The sequence below is a fragment of the Streptopelia decaocto genome (genome assembly GCF_964273445.1).
Source record: "Streptopelia decaocto genome assembly, chromosome: 17".
Classification (NCBI taxonomy): Eukaryota; Metazoa; Chordata; class Aves; order Columbiformes; family Columbidae; genus Streptopelia; species Streptopelia decaocto.
Genome location: NC_138672.1, coordinates 8,827,999 through 8,848,135, shown reverse-complemented (window position 1 = coordinate 8,848,135; position 20,137 = coordinate 8,827,999). Strand labels below are relative to the sequence as shown.

The window sequence follows — 20,137 nt, the reverse complement described above, 5'->3', positions numbered from 1 at the left end:
GGGTCCGGGGTGCAGCAATGGGGCTCCCCACACTGGGTAGCCGGGTCCCACGGGTGTCAGCACCCTTTGAGTGCACAGAACATTTTAAAGGGACGCCCAACCCAGCATGTGCAGAGCCCGTGGGGGGCACGGGGGCTGATCAGGGGAGCCTGTGGTTGCCCACCCATCTGGGGCTGCCCTGGGGAGAGCGGCCGCCAAAGCTCCTGGAGGTGCCAGGTCCCAGCCCTGGCATTTACAGCCAAGGCAAAGAGTGTTGCTGCTCCGTCCCCTTTCTGGTGGGTGACTGATGTAGCAACCACTTGTTCTGGGAGGGTCCGTGGTACATTCACACCCCTTCAGTTTTCTCAGGCTCCCCAGTGGGTGCCTGTTGTGGGCTGAAGACAGGTAGGGGACACCCCGTGTGTGCTGAGCCTCATGCGACTGTCGCGGTGACAGTGGCACGGGTACATCTATAGGGTGGGCTGCGTGGAAAAGGAGCGTGACTGAGCGCTCGTCACCACAGTCTGCTCCAGCGTGTTCCTCAGCCCAAATGTCCCCTGGCAAGCACAGTGAGAAATATGTTTTGAAGACAGCTGTGGGGCTTATTCTTTTTCTGATGATGCTAAATTTAAGCTTCCAATCTTCTTATCTCCTGTGAACGCAGCGCCATCTAATCTCCCGTTAAGGACCCGATACACTTATCTGTTGCAGAGCTACTCGAGGCGCTGCTGCTGTTCGGCTTGGCCTTCATGGGCACAAACAAGACGCAGTGGTTTGGTTCTGTGAGATAGAAGGCCCGTTCCCAGCAGATTTAGACCAAACACAAAGAGGAAAGAAAGAAAAAAGGAAGAATGAATATACTATTAAAATGTTTACTATCAGGAATGTCCTGACTTTGCTGCTTAATCCGCCTCCCTCTAGCACGGAGGAGCCAGCCCAGGCCCCACCTTGTGGAAGCTGCAGAGCAAAATGCAAAGTTATTTAGTGAACCAGGTTTACTTTTGTGGCATGGATGAGGTGTCTTGGACCTCTCTGAAAAATTACCGGGGCTGTTATCTTCGAACTCAGAGCATAACAGAAGAAGCCAGTAAGTGGAGTGGTTACACTGCTAAGATAAGGCAAGAAGGACTGGAAACTGCAGGACTCTGAAAGCCAACAGCTGTCTCTGCCCATCCACTTGAGCCTTCGCCGTGAGTCCTCAAGACATCTGCCTACAGGACCCTTCCCAAATAAACCCTGGAAGCAGCAGCAGCGGAACAGATGAGGTGAAACCCGGCGCTGCCCGGCTGATGGTTTGTTCTTCTCCTTCCTCCAAGGAAATATCTGCTTTGCTTTTGCCTCAGCCTCACCTCTGCTGGAAACCACAGCTGCAGTACAGAGCTGGGCTGGGTGATTTTCTCCTTAGGACTATGATAACATTTGTGTCTATTGATGTTGATGGGAAAGCTGGTGGGAGTGGAGCTGGTGGAGGAAAGCTGGTGGGTCAAGCTGTCCTGGCAGCGCGATGATGGTGTTGGGGAAACGTTATCACTTGTATTCAGCACAGCTGGGGCATCCTGCGCCCTGTAAATGAGGTTATTCCACAGCAAAATGCCCAGGGAACTGGTGGCTCCACCTGCTTGGTCCCCAGTTTGGGAGCCCTTTTGCAGTGGAGTTGCACTCACAGGCGCTACCCACCAGCATTCGTGTTTTCCAGGCTAAATAAGGAATGTTTGTGGCTGACTGCCCCCCCGTTACACCCATACAAGAAGAGAATCCAGTTCACCCCTCCTGCCAGCATGGCGTTGTGCTGGGTTACTTTTCCTGCAGTAACCCCCATCGGTGCCTGGGGAGGAGGAGACGTGAGCTCCTGTTAGCGGGAGGATAATTGCAATGACTCTTTCGAGGTACAAGTTGTCTGGGCAGGTAGACCAGCTGTAGGTGATCCAGGCAGAGAATTATCATCTGTACCCAGCAAATGTTGGTAGATTAACACGACAGCGCTTCAATAGTTGTGTGATCTGTCCCGCGCTGATGACGGAGCGAGAGCTGCTGCTGAGCAGCGTGTTCGCCGGGTTGTGACTTGCGCATGTTTCCTAAAATAGTTGGTGAAAGGAGATCACAGAATCTAAGGGCGCGATGTAAATGGCACGTAGGCTGGACGGGTAACTGCTGACAGCAGCTGGTGGTGCCCGAGCTCTGCGGTGACCGCAGCCGTGACGGCTCCTGCTCTGGGGACCCTGGCTCCAGCTGGTGACAGATGTCCACGGTGTTTGGGACAGGCTGGTGCACACTTGGTCTGATCCAGAAGGTGGCAATGGCAATCCACAGACTCTGGCTGGTTTGGAGACGGGGAGTTCTTGGCTCTTCAGACGGCTGCTCCAAATACATTTTGCTGTGAAATGTGGCCATTTCCCACATGTGTTTTGGTTGATTTGTAAGGTACAGTCTCCTTGGATGTGTTTGTGCATTTAAGTTTTTCCTTCCTTCCTTCCTTCCTTCCTTCCTTCCTTCCTTCCTTCCTTCCTTCCTTCCTTCCTTCCTTCCTTCCTTCCTTCCTTCCTTCCTTCCTTCCTTCCTTCCTTCCTTCCTTCCTTCCTTCCTTCCTTCCTTCCTTCCTTCCTTCCTTCCTTCCTTCCTTCCTCCCTCCCTCCCTCCCTCCTTCCCTCCTCCCATCCATCCATCCATCCATCCATCCATCCATCCATCCATTCTGACTATTTTTGCCCATTCTGCGCTGGACTCTGAGGTTCCCTAGCAGCTCTGTGATGTTCCCAAACAGCCGCTGCTTCCCCAGCCGTGTACCCCCTCACACCCCCTCTGTCCTTGGACACAGTCACTGAGATATTTGGGGATGAAGAAGCCTGATGTTCCTTCTGTTATCATCTTTCTAGTGTGTTCAGTCACCTCTCAGGCTTCTCTCATGCAAGGATGTGATAAGAGCACATAGAGCGAAGCTGGTTAGAAGCTCCACGCTCGGTCCCCAGCAGAGGGTGGTGTCCGCCTCTGTGTGTGGGTCAGCAGCCTCAGCCCTGGCTGTCTGTCCATCCCTGGCTGTCTGTCCATCCCTGGCTGTCTATCCGTCCCTGGCTGTCTATCCGTCCCTGGCTGTCATTCCCAGCAGTACCAAGGGGCACGAAAGCACCAGCTCTAGCACAAAATTCGACCTCTTTACTGTATGCAGGCTCCCTTTTAGCTCCAGGTACATCCTGAAAGCAGCATCTGGGTCCTCTCCGTGCACCCCGTCCTGTTTCAGGATATTTGTACAATCCGCAGCTCACAGCCCACACGTGTGTGTGTGGGATACACGCTCTTCACTGGGTCTTGTCTTACAGGTTTGGGGTTGTTGTTTTTTTTTTTTTTTTTCAGCTGCTATCAGAAATATCTCTGCCATCAGCTGTTTTGATTGTTGCAGAGGTAGGCGAGAAATGTATTTGCTTCAACACCTCCCACACAGATGCTGGCTCTGCAGCTGCAGTGATTGTTCCTAAGTGTCCAGGGGCCAAGTATCCTTTTTATTACGCAATAAAAAAGCCAGACTGTAACTAGCAGCTTTAATTATACACATATAATAAACTCCTCTGTCGTCCTCTACCTACAGACCTGACCTCACAAGGCAAACTAGCACAGAGTCAACCAAAATTATCGCTGGCAGGACTCCACTCCTTTCAGTAGCCTCGTGATTCCTGCCCAGTGGGTGCTGCTGGAGACCTAACGAGTGGCTGGAAAGTAAGGCTTCATGGAGAACTATTAACGAATGGGAAAGGTATTCTGAGAAATCACCTCCGCAGGGTATGGGGAAGTGCGGATTGTGATCAGCGTGCTCCTGCATACGCCCAGGGTGCAGCTCCCATTGCAGGATCGGGGCATGTGGGTGCTGCTCCCTCTTGGATCGTGCTACACGCACCCTGCCCTGCCAGGGGTGCAGCGGGCACTGCACACAGCCAGACCCAAACCAGATTGGGTGCCAACACATCATGCTAAAATAAGTGCCTCTGTGCTATTAAAAAGCCTACCAAACTTTCCTTGGAATATTAAACAATTATTTTTCATTCTTTGTGGGGGATCCTCCTTCCTACATTGGAAATGAAGGATCATGCCAGTAGAGTTGCGCTTTCTTCTTTATCTCCGCTTGGCTACATTTGGAAGAGATTAGCCTTGCATTTGTTTGACATCCAGGTTAATAGCTTCCCTTCGTCCCAGGCTCGGCTTCCGGTCTGGGCTTTCTGGAAAGCCGGGCTGGAAATTAATTGACAAACTCTGGGGAGAGGATCTCGGAAGAAAACTCAGAGCAGATTTGAAAAGAGGCTGTTGTAAACTGCGCTGATTTGGATGGAAGCCACCAGTGAAAATCAGAGATTTTTCAGGAGTTTTGCTGCCAAGGAGTTAATGGCTGAGAGTTGGGGTTTTTACTAAATACACTGGTAATTAATTACAGGAGTTGCCTTCACGTTTGGAAGTCGAGGAATACGAGAGCTCCTGCGCTGTTTGCAACCCAAACATGAGATGGAGAGTGGGAGTGCACGGTCAGACAAAGCCCGGGCTTGTGTGCGAGGGCAGCGGGAGCTGAGGGGCCCCGGCCGGGTCCTGCCCCCCCGGCGCGCTGGGGCCGTGCGTGTGAGGGGCGGTGGGACCGTGGGGGTCCCGGGGAGGGGGGGGACACCCCGCTTACGAAGTGGGGATGGCAGCTCCGTGTCCGCGGAGGGTGAAGCAGCAGCGCGGCTCGGCGCGGTTTTCCCGGAACACAGAGCGAAAAGGCAGCGGCGGGAGAGCAAAAGGATGCAAAGAGGAGAAAGGGAAAAAAGGGAAGGGGGGGGCAAGGGGGGGAAGCCAAGGCAGCGTGGAGCGCACCCCGCCCCCTGCTCCCGCAGACAAAGGGGCGGCGGGGGCGGCCCGGGAGCTCCTCCCGCTGCCCGGGGCGGGCGGGGAAAAGTCGCACCCGCGGCAGCGGCGTCCCCAGCGCCAGCTCCGCGCCCGCGCAGGTGGGGCCTCTCGGCGGCTGCTGCAAGTTTCCTCGGGGCAGGGGGACGAAGTTCCGCGGGGGCGGCCCCGCCGTGCCCGGTTTCGGTGTCCCGTTTCCCCCTTCTACTCCGCTTTGTTCCCGGGAGGATGCGGCGCGCCTAGCCCGGCCGAGGCGGTGGGGCCGCAGCGGGGGCAGGGGCAGCCCTCCGCCGGAAAACTCCGCGCCGCCCCTCTTCCTCCTGCCTCCTCCTCCTCCTCCGCAGAGCCCCGGCACGGAGCGATGCTTCCCCGGGCGGCGGGCGGCGATGGAGCGGGGCGGTAGCGCGGTGCCGCGGTGCAGAGCAGCCCCTCGGGCGGTCGCCCGCTGACCCTGAGCGGCGAGGAGGAGGAGGAGGAGGGGGAAGGCCGGGTGTGTGAGCGGGGCGGCGGCCCCGTCGGCCCGCGGCCATGGAGGAGTGGCGGCAGTGCGGCCGCTGGCTCATCGACTGCAAAGTTTTGCCCCCGAACCACCGGGTGGTCTGGCCCTCGGCGGTGGTCTTCGACCTGGCACAGGCGCTGCGGGACGGGGTCCTGCTCTGCCAGCTGCTCCACAACCTCTCCCCCGGCTCCATCGACCTCAAGGACATCAACTTCAGGCCCCAGATGTCCCAGGTAGGGAAGGGATGGGTAGTTGGGGGACCCCCAGGAGCACCCCCTTCCCTGGGTGTGTTGCTCTCTCAAAACTTGGTGGGATGCGTGAATGCGAGCGCGTTTGGGGAGGGGATGCGTGGGAGACCGGCTGCTTCATCCTCCCCACCCCGCTCTGTAGCTCCCCGGTTCCTCGCCCGTCGTGCCCCGGTGGGATCCGCGTCCGCCCCGGAAAGGGCTTTGGGACGGAGAAAAAACACCCTAGGAAAGAGGGAAACATCCCTCCCTCTGTTTACAGTCATCACGAAACAAAAGCAAATAATACGGCTAAGAGAGAGGAGATGGGATTACTTGGGGGTTTTTAACGAGGCACTAGTTGGGCTTTGATGTGCTGGAGGAGCAGGCGGAGGGCGCTGGTCTTGAGGAGAAAACTTTGGCGGGGAAGATTAAAAGCAAAATAAGCAAATAAATAAAACCCCAAACCCTGGTGCTGTGCAAGGGTGTCCCAAGCCCGGTTGGACAGGGAGCGCAGCCATGCGGTGCCCGAGTCCCTGTGTGTGTGTCCCCCCGGCCGGGGCGCTCGGCGCCGCAGCCCCGGTTGAGCCGCCGCCGCTCCGGGGCGATGGGTAACGGGGTCCCGGTTCAGCGATCGAGCCCCGGCCGGTCCGGTAACCCCCCCTGCACTGCGCTCATCGTGGCTTCCAGGTCTGGGAACTTGAAAGCTCCCTCCTCCGAAGTGTTTCCAATTTCTGGTTGTTTTGGTGAAAGCAGGCTTAAACAAACCAACGGAAAAAAAAAAAAGCAGCTCTGGTTGTTTTGGGTTTAAATGCTCTGCTTATGTTTCTGCAAGCCGAGCTGCGCAGTATTTGCATGGGAATCGGGAAGTGAAATCGATCAGGAAACAAATGAAACGGGGCACTTTGTCCTCTCTACCCGGCAGCCCCTGTGTTGATGAGTGGACAGCAAACCCTTGTCTTTTATTTTTGAACAACAATAGGTTTTATTGGTGAAAGGGAAAGGAAATGTCCTGGTGGGAAGAGCATGCAAGACTCTGTTTAACTTTATTGAACGTTCAAAGATAAATAATGTATAATGCTAACATGAATTCTGCATATGTGCTGTGTAAGCATGCCGCTTATCCGGCAAGCACCTTTCCCTTCTTCCGCCAGTTTTGTTCTAGGGTGATGGTGGTTTTTGTCTGTTTGGCCTCTGCACATAACCCGGGGTGCGGGGTGAGCTGCTGGGGTTGGGGACAGCACACAGCCCTGAGCTCCCCTGCCAGGTGTTTGGGCCCGAAACTTGGAGCCGTGCTTTGGGGAGCAAAGTGTGTTTTGCTGTGTGCACGTGGGTGTGAGGCTGTCACAGCTGCCTTGTGGAGCTGGAGACCTTGGTCCTGCAAAGCACCGGCGTGGGCGACCCCGAGCGTGTGGTGAAAATCAGCCTGTGTTGGTGTGTGAGACCTGCTGGTGTAAAGAACAACACGTCCTGATGCCTCTTCCCAGGCTGGAACGGTGCTGTGAGGTTTCCTCTTCGCTTTCCAGGCTATAAACTGATCAAACTGTCTACTGTACAAACTGATGTTTCCAAAAATAAACTGTCACACTGGAGCTGGAAATGTGTGGGGACTGGTGCTTTCTTAGAACATGCTGAGAATGGCATACTTTGCTTTTTTTTTTTTTCTCCTTTCTTCTTTTAAGGAAACATTATAGCCCTACAAACCTAATTTTCCTTCAATATTTGCCCTGTGGGGAACTAAGAATGGGTTTTTAAATGGTAGCTGCGATCTAGGGAAGATCCCAGTGGCAGTTTGGAGAGGAGGCTCTTGCTGAGGCAGGTGTTGCTTGTTGGAGGTGAGACTTTATGGCCCAGCTGTCCTTAATGAAATTGCTCTCTGCCTATCCCACCTGTCGGCTTTGCTGGCTTTGGGAGGAACGTGAAGTGGCTGAATGAGATAATTTGGTGGTTATCTCTGCAAAAACCTGGCAGTGGGAGCAGAGTGGCCAAAGCTGAGCCCATGGGGATGAGCGGAGCCATTGCTGGGCATGGGAGAGGATGCTACAAGACTCAGCTTGTCCTCAGCCAGGATGGGACCCAAATCAATCTAGACTTGAGTCTTTATACTTGCTTGTAAGTATTCAGAGCTTCTCTGGCAATTCCTGAATTTGGGAATGTGGCTTCTCCCGCAGGGTAGCAAAAGACAGGAGGCATCTTGCAGCTCTTCACCTCCTGTGCATCCTCAGCTCTTGCAGCCCAGGGATGAGTAGGATGGGGGTCCCTGGGTGGGGACACATGTCCCTGCAGTGCCCCAGCCTCACTGCAGCTGGCAGGGAGCAGTTTAAGTCTCCCTAGGCCAAATTTCAGAAGAAGACTGTAGGAACCCATCTTTGTCACACAGCGGTGATGCGTTGGGACACGGGAGCAGGGATGTGCAAGACAGAGTGTGATTAGAAACTTCAGAGGTTGTTTCTGATGATAAATGCACATTTTGCCTGACTGGCTGGGCTGGCTAACCAGCCGTCTGCCTTACTAGAGAGATTATTTTCTTTATTAATCAGTCAAAATGCCAGGGGACAAGACACTTGTGCTTAGACTTGAAACACTCAGTAGTATTCTGTCATCCACCCTTCTCAGTGAATCAAATGGGGTTGTGCAGGTGTGTAATGAGAAACAGATTTTTGCCCCAGGTGAGCATCACTTCAAAGGCCAGAGGTGAAATCACATCTCTCTGTGAAGAAACACGTTAAGATCCAGACACTGTTGTGTGCTTGGTGTGTTGTTTGTTAAATCCCCTTTCAGGCTGGTTTGTTTTTCAGCAGCTGCTGAAGGTTTTGCTGGGAGGTGAGAGCATCAGGTCACAGCACAGCGAGGGCAACCGTGGGGGAGGCTGAACTGGTGTCCCCATCCTTCTAAAACCTTCCTGTGCTTGTTCAGCAGGGAAACCAGGCTGGGAAAATCACTTCATTCCGTTGCAATCTCAAGTTTGCTTCATTTTCAGGCTCAGTTCCAGAGACCCAAGTCCAGTGTTTGGTGGTGCCTGGGAGGATGGGATGACCCAAAGCTACTGAACCTCTACAGACAAACAAAATAAGCAGGAAAAAGCCCAGTTCTGTTCTAAGAGTCGGTGGATGTGAGGCCAGTTTTGATGAGCCTGGAGTAAAACTTCATTTCTGCTAATTGCTTTTGCTGTAGAGGCCGTTTCTGGAGAGGTGGGAAGTGTGAGAGTGTACTTGCCCTCAGTACTTATTGATCATTATGTCTATTACCGTGATTGGGTTTTGGGGGGTGTAATTCAAGCTGGTTTGCCAGCTGGCTGTGGGAATGTGATACAAAGGGTGTCTTTATCTGGAAATGGGGGCAGATATAACAACCCTCAGGCTGGCGATCCCTGTCCCCAGCTCTCGGGGCAGCATTTCTCCCCCATTGTGTGTGGAGCCGCCTCCAGAACCTGCTTCTTGCCCCATTCCCCTGTACCTGGCACTAATTCCAGTCCTCTGGCACCGTGCGGTGCAGCTGCTCTTGCATCCCAAACTCCTTTTGGGAGTAAGATGGAAGTCTTGAACCCTTGGATTTTCATCTATAATTAGGTTTGAATTGTAATTTTGTTAAATCTCTGGTCAAATACAAATTAAATGACTCTTGACTTGCATTTTAGCATGCTGAGGCATAAAAATGCATGTGATAAAAATTGCACATTTGGGTGAGGTTGATATTTGGCGGCGTGGGTTTGGGTTTGTTTCATTATTATTATTATTATTATTATTATTATTATTATTATTATTATTATTATTATTATTATTATTATTTTGCATTTGCTTTAGATAAATTAATCCTTCCTGACAGGGACTCGGATGTGTCCTGGCGTTGGCAGGGATGCTCTGGTGAGCCGTGCTGCAGGCTGCTCCCTGCTCAGGCAACGCGATTTGTGCAGACACATCTCCAGGTAGAGACATCCAGGGCTGGATCAGCTGTGCTGGACCCCTTTGCAGGTGCGGGGTCGATGGGGAGTTATCAAAAGTCAGTGTGCAAGGTGCTGCGGGGGCTGACAGCGTCGCCCAGTGCATCCGAGGGCGCTCAGCCCGCACCCTGCTCTGGGTGTGCTTCTGCTCCTAAATCTCCGCAGTTGAGGAAGATGTGGGTTCATCCAAAGAAGGACAACTCAGAAAAAAGCAATAGCCCTCAAACTCCTGCCCCAGCCTCCCATTGCTCTGTCCTGGCTGGCCGAGCATGCTGTTGCAGTGTTATCTGCTGTGACATTGACGTTGCTCCGCATATTTAGATGGAAATTGGTACCTACACCAAAGCGGTTGTGCACTCCTTGGGCTTGATCATGCGATTTGTTTTAATGTGAAGACTCCCATTGATATCATGTTGCATTCACCCTTCCTTTAAGGTTGGCCTGGACACTGCTAAATATAGATATTATTATTTTTCCTGCTTCAAAATTCCCTGGCTACTTGAAATGAAGCAGCCATACATTTAATGCACGTATTTGTGTGTGTGCAGACTTTAAGTTAGCAGTAATGGTCAGCTCATTAAGGCTTCTTATTTTGAAGCATATTGACATCTCTCTAGAGATAATCCATCTCGGTCTGCAGTGCGTGGAGGTTTTATTAGGGCTCTTGAGACTGATGAGACGCAGCAAATATAATTGGCATGATGACTCGGCTGCCCACCGCTCTTGTTTTGCTCTTATTAAGGAGCCACGCAGACAATTGCCTGCCCACGATTGATGGGTGAAATGCCCCGTACCCTTCCAAACTGTCAGGTGGCTTCATGGCTGTCATTTTTTTTCTGGAGGATGGCAATAATTTGGTTTCAAAGTCATATTTATGGATGATGTAGGCACTCATTTGCCGTGACAACTGGGAGCAGGTGGTTCGTAGCGACTGCTTCCCCCAGGTATATGGGAGATGAAGGCACGTTGGCTTATTTGGTACCAGTAATTATTCACAAGGCTTTGGGATTTTTAACGTGCCACTTGGAGGCTTTATAGCTACAGTGCTTTTAATTAGTTCCATATGTCATGATTGTATTAATAGTTAAATATAATTCAGTATTATAGGAGCTGACTGGGTAGGTGGGTCGTTTGAGCAAGGTCTGTGTAGATACTCTGTGATTTAACTCTGCTCAGGTCCTCTGGCTTTTTATTTACTCTCCGCTTCTTGAAATTGAGTTCTGTTCCAAAAAGGCTGTAAAAAAAGGCCTCATTACATATCACTGTTCACTGTGTCTCAGTGACTTCCCGTTCGGATGTGCGGAGCCTTACACAGGGAAAAAAGGTGCTCTGTCTGGTACGGCCGAGCTCGTGAGCTCCTTGCAAATAGGCAACGATTGCCGTCTCTCCTCCCAGCCCCTGCGTGGCAAATAGCACCCAAAGACCTTGTGCTAGCTGGAGGTAGGACCCTCTTTTTTGCTCTTTGGGTAGGTTGAACCCTCTCTTTTGCTCTTTGGGGAGGCTGTAAGATCCAACCGAACCTGCAGCTGAAGGCTCATATGTATTCTACTGGGGCAGAAGAAGGTGGAAAGTGTTAGATGGATCCTGCTGGCTATGCCAAAAAGCATGAAAAGCAGCGAAAACTTCCTTTCCCCCCCCCTTGAATGATTGATGAGAGTTAAATACCTGCATTAAATACCTACTGGGAACAGACTCTTGAATGAATAGATGCCTTTAAAAACACAAAGCCAAAAAAAAACCCCAGTCAGTTTGGTCGTTTTTCAAGTTGGGACCAGGCTGGGAAGCTGCGTTCTATCTCAACAGCATGTTGATGAGCTGTAAAAAATGCCTGGCTTGTCTGTCCTTCCTGGTGGCGATCCTGTGTGCCTGGTGTACCGCCAACAGAACGGGTACCTTGTCACAGAAAATGGGGCACCTTGTCGCTTGGTCCCTCCAGAGCGAAACTGGCAATTTTTTGGCCATGACACTTGTGATGCTTAAGGGCTGTGTTTGAGCGAGGCAGTTGGGGTTAGGGCTACAGAAATTTAGGCTAAAGCAAGCAAGGTGTGTGCTGGGGCTGTGGTGGTATCGAAGGGTTGAGCATCATCATCGGACTCTGTTCAGCTGATGATGCTGACCCATCGCCCTGTGGCGTGGGAGCCCCTGCCGGGTGCTGGGGACCCTTTGCTTTCTTCAGCTCATCTGGAACCAGACGGGACCTGATTTTTGGCGCTGACAGAAATGTTGCTTCAGACTGACCTGAGGGCAAATTTTTGATCCGCTTCTTTGTCCCTTCTTAAAGAGACAGATCTGTTTTCCCTGCAATACTTCTCCATTGGATTTCCACCTAAGCCTGTGTTCAGTAGCGTCTCAAATTTGCTCATCCCACACGTCCCATTAGCACGGGCTGGGGCTGCTGGGGTGTTCTGGGCAGAGCTGGGAGCACCAGGATCCTGTCTATTTAGGGTGATGTGCAAGTGGGGGGTGGAAGGCTTACAGGAGATATACTGTGCGTGGAGGGGGTTGATGTGGAGGTGGGTAAGTACAGTGATCTTGCAGACGGTGCCGTGCCGGTGAGTGCTGGCCCCAGGCAAAGCCTGGTCTGTGTCCCTGCAGTTGTCACCCCGGCTCTCCTGGTGGTATCAGCCCAAGGGCTTTAATTTGCTTACATCCTTGGGGTGATTTATATGTTACCTGTAACCCCGGTGATGTGTCCTGCTTGTTTGAAGCCATGTGCCCTCTGATGCTCTGTCATGAGGAGAGGGAAGTACCACCTTTTTCATGACAGCTGTTAATTACAGTTTGCATTCGACAGCTTCAAACTCAGCGTTAATGAAATTACTTTTCCCGGTGTTCTATCTCCCCTTCAAGAAAAAGCCTGAAAAAAAGGTCTGTTTCTAATAAAACTGACTTTTTCCTCACTTCCTTATGTTTTTTTTGGTTGCAGCTCAGGGCTGTGCTTCATCTGATGATACAACCCGAATGCAGCCACTCCTTGCCCTCCACCCTCTGTGATGGAGGTCTGGGAGTATTTGACTGGGATCCCATTCTGGACTAGCTCAGCCCTGTTGAGTCCAGTCCATGTTAATGCTGAGGTTTAGCTAAGATGACCTAACCTGAAAGGTTCTCGCAGGGGTACATCTCTGATAAGTAGCTGGACCATCTGTGTCCTCTCCTGTTGTGTTAGAGGGTGTTTTTGCTCTAGGAAAAACCAGAAGGACTCTGCTGTAGAGAGAATTGGAGAAAACACAGGTGCAGATGGGTCAGGCTGCTAATCTGTGTGTAGGCTCAAAGACCTGATGGTCCTCACTAGAAGTCACTGAAGAGTGTTAGTTTGTTGACTATCAAGTTTCCCTGCCTAACAAGTCCTGCAGAACAAGTTTTGGAACATTTCTAGTTTTAAGAGCCTGTTTTTTTTGTTTTTTTTCTGAAATCCCTGAAAGAGTTGTTTCACCCTGATATGGGGCTGCAAGCCCTTCCCATCCCAGGACAGAGGATTCTGCCTGCCCCGGTCTCTGTTCCGCCCGACGCGCTGTCACTTGGGTGGCAAGAGGTGACGTGAAGTCTCCTCGTCTTGTTTCATAACCCGTCTGGACAGCCGGGATTCGGCTGGAAGATTCTCCTTGGCCTCCTTGGAAAGCCACCAGCCTGACTCACATCCTGACTCCGCTCCTTTGGCTCCTCGGTGGTGTGATCTAGCGAACTCCCCCCTCAGTAAACTCCACAGCCTTGCCCATGGTAGAGACCCAGTTGTGTTATAAATCATCTTTTACCTGCTGCGATGTCCCTTGACTTCTCAGGATTGAGTTTGCCAGGCTCGCTGGACCCAGGGAGCATCTCCTGTCTTGCGGGGTGCCCCGCGCACCCTTGTCAGGAGCAGCGTTGGCTCCGTGCTCGCTCCTGGTCCGTGCTGACAGCTGACCGGGTGGTGAACCTGCCCAGCAAAGGGAGATGCTGTCGGCTGCCTCTGGATGTGATGAGAAGTCGGATGAGGAGGGATTCACGCCTCTCCGGCTCCGTTAAGGACCACGGTGCGGGCAGCTGCCTGCACTTGCCCGCATCGGGGCTTCAGCTCAGCCTGAGAACGAGCAGGGCTTGATAAACAGGGAGAGGAGGAAGGTTAAAAGGTTCCCATAGAGGAAATTTACTCTTTCTCTTCAAGCATATGCTTTAATACTGATGGAGAGGGGAGTAAATTGGCCCTTTTATAGCATTCATATCTTTTGTTGTGTTTTATAGTGGTTTACAGCTAAATGGAACATCTGGTATTTGAAAGGGGCTGAGGAGGGAACAGAGGAGGCTTGTAGATCATAGAAGGGGAGGAGCGGGAGAAGCGGTTTGTGTTTACTGCTGCAAACACAGAATTATCTGTGAAATCCGCTGAACTCATGTGTGTGACGAAAGTGTTGGGCTGCCTGGAAAACAAGCGTATGCCCGAGCCCTGGGCAGGCAGGGGCTGCAGCACGGTGAGACCTGCGGGGGGACGAGCCCCACGGCAGTGCCTGCGCAGTGTCCGTGTGTCCTTGATGGGCACGTGTCCCCCAGACTGCTCTGAGCTCAGACCTGCTGTATAAACTGGGTTTTGCTTTCTAGGACAGGCTGTTTGGCTCCTTTGGGTTTATCAGGTACTTGGAGCGTTCGCAGCCGGGCTGGGAGCATCCGAGTTCGTGCAAGGATGCAGGTTTGCCCTAAAGCAGAGCCCTGATCCTGAGAGGCTGGGCTTGTCTCTGTGGCAGAAGCAGCAAGAATGGGAGATATGTAGATATATATATAAAATTATATTTTTTTAAGAGCTGGAGTGTGTTAAACACTGGAAATCCCAAGCTGAATGGCATGTCCCCAGGACAGGAAATGTGTACATCATCAGGGACAGACTTGTGTTTGCATCAGGACCCTTTGTGTTTATGGGAAGCACTTTCTCATGTGACTGATCTTCCAAGAAAGTCACTGGTGAGCCTCAGAGAGGGGAGGAGACAAAAAACCCACAAGCCAAGTCTCGTGTTAGCTGTGAGAGAATTGCGGCTTGAAACAGAAAATAAACCAAGAACTTTTGCAGTAAACCTCATATGTTACTTGGAAGTTGTATGCTGATTTTCCCCCTGGTCTGTGTCAGGAGCTGATGTTCCCAGGGAGGTGTCCATGCACCTCCTGCCCATGATCATCCCTCCTTGTGGCTGTGATTCACCGAGCATCTTGCTCTGTTGCTCGTGTTTTGTTTGTGAAACCAACTGGAGATCATCAAATCACAGAAATAAATAGCAGGGACATCTTCAGCAGCTCAGGTTGCTCAGAGCCCCGTCCAGCCTGGCCTGGGATGTCTCCAGGGATGGTTCATCCACCACCTCTCTGGCCAACCTGGGCCAGGCTCTCACCACCCTCAGGGACAACAATTTCTTCCTCATGTCCAGCCTCAGATGTAGGAGAATGTGTTATTTGAGCACAAAAATTTTTACATAAAACAGGAGTTTTTGGTGGGCCTTTTAAAATAATAATAATAATAACAACAAATAAATCTAGGCTCTTCCTAGATGTAAATCATCCTGCCCTCTGCATTTTCACATTACAGTGAGGAGGGGTGGGTGCTGGATAGCATTGCAGATGTGTGATTTAACCCTTTCTCGTCCATCAGTTGAGTTTTGGTTTCTCCGGGGGTAGGAATGTCCATGTTGGTGGACTGAGAACATCTTCAAGGGACTTCCCGGCTTTAATCGCTGCCGCTTCCCGCCTGCTTTGCCTGGCGTCTCTTTGCACGAGGCACTTGGTGTCTCCCTGGTGAGAACTTAGTCTGAGACACGGCAAACTTGGTCAATGTCCTGAGAGGTCAGCAGCAAAACCTGTTCCTTGGGACGCGATGGGCGGCTGTGGCTGGTGAAGGAGGAGCAGTGTGGCCATGGAGAAGCAGCCCTGGCTGGGAAAGGCGAGCGGGGCCGTACAGAAGTTCTGCTCCTCCCATGTTTTACAGCCTCACCGTGTTCGGGTGCATGTCGCCAAGTTTTACCCACATGGAGGAACATTTACACATTATTTTTCTTGGGGTGACAAACATTAGAAGTAAATTTCCCTTGTATTGACAGCTTAGTTATCTCAGGAAGGGTAATGAGGAAGCTTTAATGAAACTACAGTATCAGCTCGGGAGTGAGGCTTTGTAGCCAGGTTGTTGCAAGAAGCATTTCTAATTAGAGAGAGATTTAATTCCAGATTTTTGTCATCCTCCCCCCATTCCCTCTTAATTATGTTTGCTAACGTGTGTAACAGCTTTCCCTTCAGAAAAGAACAATTTATTCAAAGGTCATAAATAGATTCTGGCATTAATTACTCCAGGAGCCACACTGGGCTGCACTGGAGAAATCAACTCTGTGGGGAATGTTAAACCTTTCGCAGTTGGGTTTATCTGCGGTTGAAGTGACTTTGTTTGCACACACACCCCAACAAAGACAACACCCCCTCAAATATAAAAAAGGAAAGGTAATTGCATTCACTTTTGTGCTAAGTCTGTAAAACCCACGGGCATCTTGCAGCTAATTTCCCTGAGCCTTTGGAACAAGTCTGTAAATCACATCATCTCACTTGATCTCTCCATCTTTGTTTTACAACATTCGGGGGTATTTTTGTCGATTAGTTTCAGTTTTGTCGTTGCTATTGGTTGTTTTGGGGGCTTGGCAACGGAGGATTTGCCGTCTCTGGCTGCAGGGAGGGCAGAGCCTGGTCTGTCTGTCTGTCTGTCTGTGCTGCTGTGGTGACCAGCAGCAGAAGGAGGGGGCTGAGCTGTTCCCCTTGGTGCTAAACACCCCCTGACAAACCCTCCGCCTGACACCCCAATTAGGTTAATAGTTTTTGTAACCTCCAGATTTTGGAGCGGCTGTAACATCTGTTCCAAATGATAATAAAGCAGTGCTGAAGGGGAATTAGCATACAGCTGCTGGGGTGGGCGAAGGTCTCTATAGAACAAAAAAATGAATTTATTGATGGAAGATGAGGCCTCATTGCATTTTCATAGGTCCTGGTGATTTTTTTGGCAGTGTGAGCAAAATCTGTTCTTTTGCAATGGGAAAGGATGATGCTGTGATATGGGACTCTGATGTACATTTAAGACTTAAATACCCAAGTCTTATAAAGCAGAATGATTCTTGATGAACCAGTAGGTGATATTCTTAATCCCCCTCCTTGCAAAATAATAGGAAAATAAAACCCAGACCAACCCACATTTAGCTTTGGGCTCCATCAACAAAAGCTGAGTAGTGTTATGTTTTACAGACGTAGAGAAAAATAAGCAGCGTTAAACATCTGGTTTAACTGGGTGTAAATAAAAGGAGTGAGAACAAAACTTCCAGAGGTGTAAAGCAGCCTCGTAATTCCATGGGGGCAGAGAGGAACTTGCCAAAGATGAGATCTTGAACACAAGCCCTATGGGGAGAGGCTGAGGGAGCTGGGCTTGTTTAGTCTGGAGAAGAGGAGGCTTAGAGGTGAGCTCAGCACTCTCTAGAACTACCTGAAGGGCAGTTCTAGCCAGGTGGGGATTGGGCTCTTCTCCCAGGCATCAGCAATAGGACAAGGGGCCATGGGCTTCAACTCTGCCAGGGGAAATTGAGGCTGGAGATTAGAAAGCAATTCTGTGCAGAGAGAGTGGTCAGGCATTGGAATGGCTGCCCAGGGAGGTGCTGGACTCACCGGCCCTGGAGGTTTTTAAACTGAGATTGGACATGGCACTTAGTGCCATGATCTAGTCAATGGACTGGAGTTGGATCAAGGGTTGGGCTGGATGATCTCTGAGGTCTTTTCCAACCCAGTCGATTCTGTGATTCTGTGAGGCTGTGTATTTGCCGGGGTGTTAAACATCCTGAGCTGGATCGGGGATAAGGACATCAGGGACAAGGACATCTCCACCGTAGCCACCAGGTTTTGTGTGTTCTTGTCCTGGGGATGAGAAGGAAATCTGCGTTTCACTGAGCACCACTCTTGTGCAGGCACAGGAGGAACTACTCAAATTTCCTTTCTGATTTGTTTTTTTCCTATGATTTGAAGGTTTTTTTGCAAGACGGCTCTCCTAATAACAGTCTCATGGTGTGAAGATCCCGTATAATAAAGATGAGGCATCGGGTTATGTTATCGCTCCACAGAAACTGTTATTCACCCAGGCAGGGCTGTTATTAGTCTGATGCTCCCTTTGATGGAGCACAGGAGGAGACTGGAGACAAAAAGGGGTATTTAACTTGTCTCTGTGCTCAAGGTAACTTAATAACTGCTTGGTTTTGTCTTTGTCACATTAGCAGCCAGGCTTTGTCATATATTTGAGTGCTGAAGAATAAATGTAGAACTTCTCCTCCCTCCGCCCACTTAGTGTTTTACTCAAAAAATTGGAAAAAAAAAGCCTTTTGTTGGTGGCTGGCCATCATGCAGAGGCGAGAGTGGTGAAACGCTTTCTGGCTCCATTTCTTTGGGGCTTAAAGTTTTCACTGTCCATTAGGCTGGAGATAGATTTCAGTTTCTCAGCTTCCCACCCTGTTCTCCTTGGCTCTGGGACATTGCGATGTGATGGAGACCGATGGAGCTGGAGCCGACGTGTGGCCTGGGCTTTGTGTGAGCCCCTTGCCAGATGTTGGTCAGACAGATGTTGGTCTCTCCCCGAGTCGAGGGAGCGCTGTTTGTGGTGGAGTGTGGTCCAGAAAAAGCCACGTTGTGCCTCTTAAATGCAACCAGAAGTGGTGGGTCGTGATGACTTTACACGTGATGTTATTTATGCTCCCCTCCCCAAAAAGGGACTTGGCGGCTGGAAAAGCCTTTTCCTCTGTGGAGCTCGAGGAAAAGCTTTTTGCATTGGGAGTTACACCTTACAGAAAGATGCTTTATTTCCCTTGGTGTTTACGGCCCTGTAAAATACTACATAGCCTTCATTTTTTCCTTTCTTTCTTTTTTTTATAGTCTTGATTGGATTATGCAGAGGAGCAATTTATTCCTAACAGCTCAGCCTAATGCGCGCCAGAGCCATTTGCACAGGGACCAGACCTGCCTTCATCTTTGCTCTATGGCTTTTTAAAAGTATTGTGCTGGCTTCTAAACAAATGTCTTTCATAACTTCTTCTTTGGGCTAAACATAACTGAGTACACATTGGTCTGACACAAATCTGTGTGCTTATTGTTGCATCTTAATTCTGTGCTTAAAAATTCTTCATACATTTTACACCGTGTGTGTGTTGGAGGCGGCTGCTAAGAGGAGGGTTAATTTAAAGCAGAGGAAAGATCACTTTTATTGAGTTACATATGCAGCTGAAGTAGTAAAAATTAACTTAATTTGGTTGGCACTTAGGAAAATAGGACAGGGCTGCTGCCAAAAAAAGGGGAAATGAAGAATCCGTGTTCAGCTGCGTGTTGACACAGTCTTAACCGTGTCGATAAAGTAACTTTAATTTACGGGTCAGTGAGCTTTTTTTGGGGCCACTGCCTATTTAGATGTATCGATCCTCTCCCATTGGAAGCTCTGACTATTGTCCTTCTGTGTCCAGATAATTTTGAGCCCACGAAAGCGGAGTGGGTGGCTTTGGGAGGAGAAATGGAGCCGAACAGCTGAGCCGAGGAAGGAGTCGGATGCTGTTCCAGTTCCCATCCCAACCCCTCCTGCTGAAATCCAGCATTAATGGTCCAGCCCAACACCTCCCTGGGGCCTCCCTGCTCAAGTTGTACCAAATTAATTAGACCAGCACAGCAGAAGCAACGCAACCTTCCCTAACGCTCCCTGTTCTGCAAATGCAATTACGCCGTAACGCAGAGTTTATTTTAGATAGTCCAATTAGGGGAGTCAGCTTTGCTCGTATACGCTGTCTGGTGTAACTGTTCGTGTCTGGCTGGTAAATACATCATTAAATTCTGTTTCCAGGGGAGATGCTTGTCCTAGGAAAACACCTGTGTTTGAGTAGACTCGAGTCAAGGTGGGGATGGAGAGGGGAAGAGTCGGCTCCTGGAGATAACGGGATTTTCTTCTTGTCTCAAATTCAGAAATTCCAGTTTGTTTTCCTTGTTTAAGCGAGCATAAATCGGGGATAAGTGCAGAATTGCAGGGGTGTTAGTGTTTGTGATTATGTGTGCGTGCTAAACTTTCTATTAAACAATTTAACAGACCATCATTTGTCAAACAAACAAAAAACCCCAACAAAACAAAACCCCAAACAAACACAACAAAAAATGCCACAAAAAACCACAAATCAACAAAATTGTGTTCTTCCATGTTTTCAGTAGACTAAAATATATCCCAGCTAGTGCACGTTAGCCCCTGTTAGTCTGGCTCAGAAAGGAGGACTTGCCTTAAGAAATAGTAAGGCCAAGCTGGAAGCTGTTCAGTGAAAACATACAGGAGATTTGGGGCAGGTTTCTAGAACCAGCTCTGAGCACACCCCGTTGCGTTACTGTGGTAGATAAGCAAGCGATACGAGCCGCAAAGAGCGCGATGTAGGTATTGGATTAGAGGGCCCTGTTATCTCGTTACCCTCCCCAAGTATTAATTTATATAAATATCCAGAGCCTTATTTCCCATAATCTCTGGGATCTGTTCTTGATAGGGATTCTTATGAGCTGGGGATCTGACCTTTTTAAGCAGCTTTGCAAATTAAGTAGCCAGTAGATTAATTTTCTGTAGCCTGTTTTCATTGTGCAAAAAAGTGCCTG

The 20,137-nt window shown here is 50.2% G+C and overlaps 1 protein-coding gene across 2 annotated transcripts in view; it reads left to right on the top strand.

Moving 5' to 3' along the window:
- The first annotated feature begins 4,972 nt into the window (after positions 1-4,972).
- VAV2 (vav guanine nucleotide exchange factor 2) overlaps positions 4,973-20,137 on the top strand; it is a 116,874-nt gene continuing 101,709 nt past the window's right edge. For both annotated transcript variants that reach the window (XM_082067508.1, XM_082067509.1), the window contains exon 1: positions 4,973-5,571. In XM_082067508.1, coding sequence (XP_081923634.1) covers positions 5,368-5,571 — 204 coding nt within the window. In that variant the 5' untranslated portion in view covers positions 4,973-5,367. The remainder of the gene's footprint in view (positions 5,572-20,137) is intronic.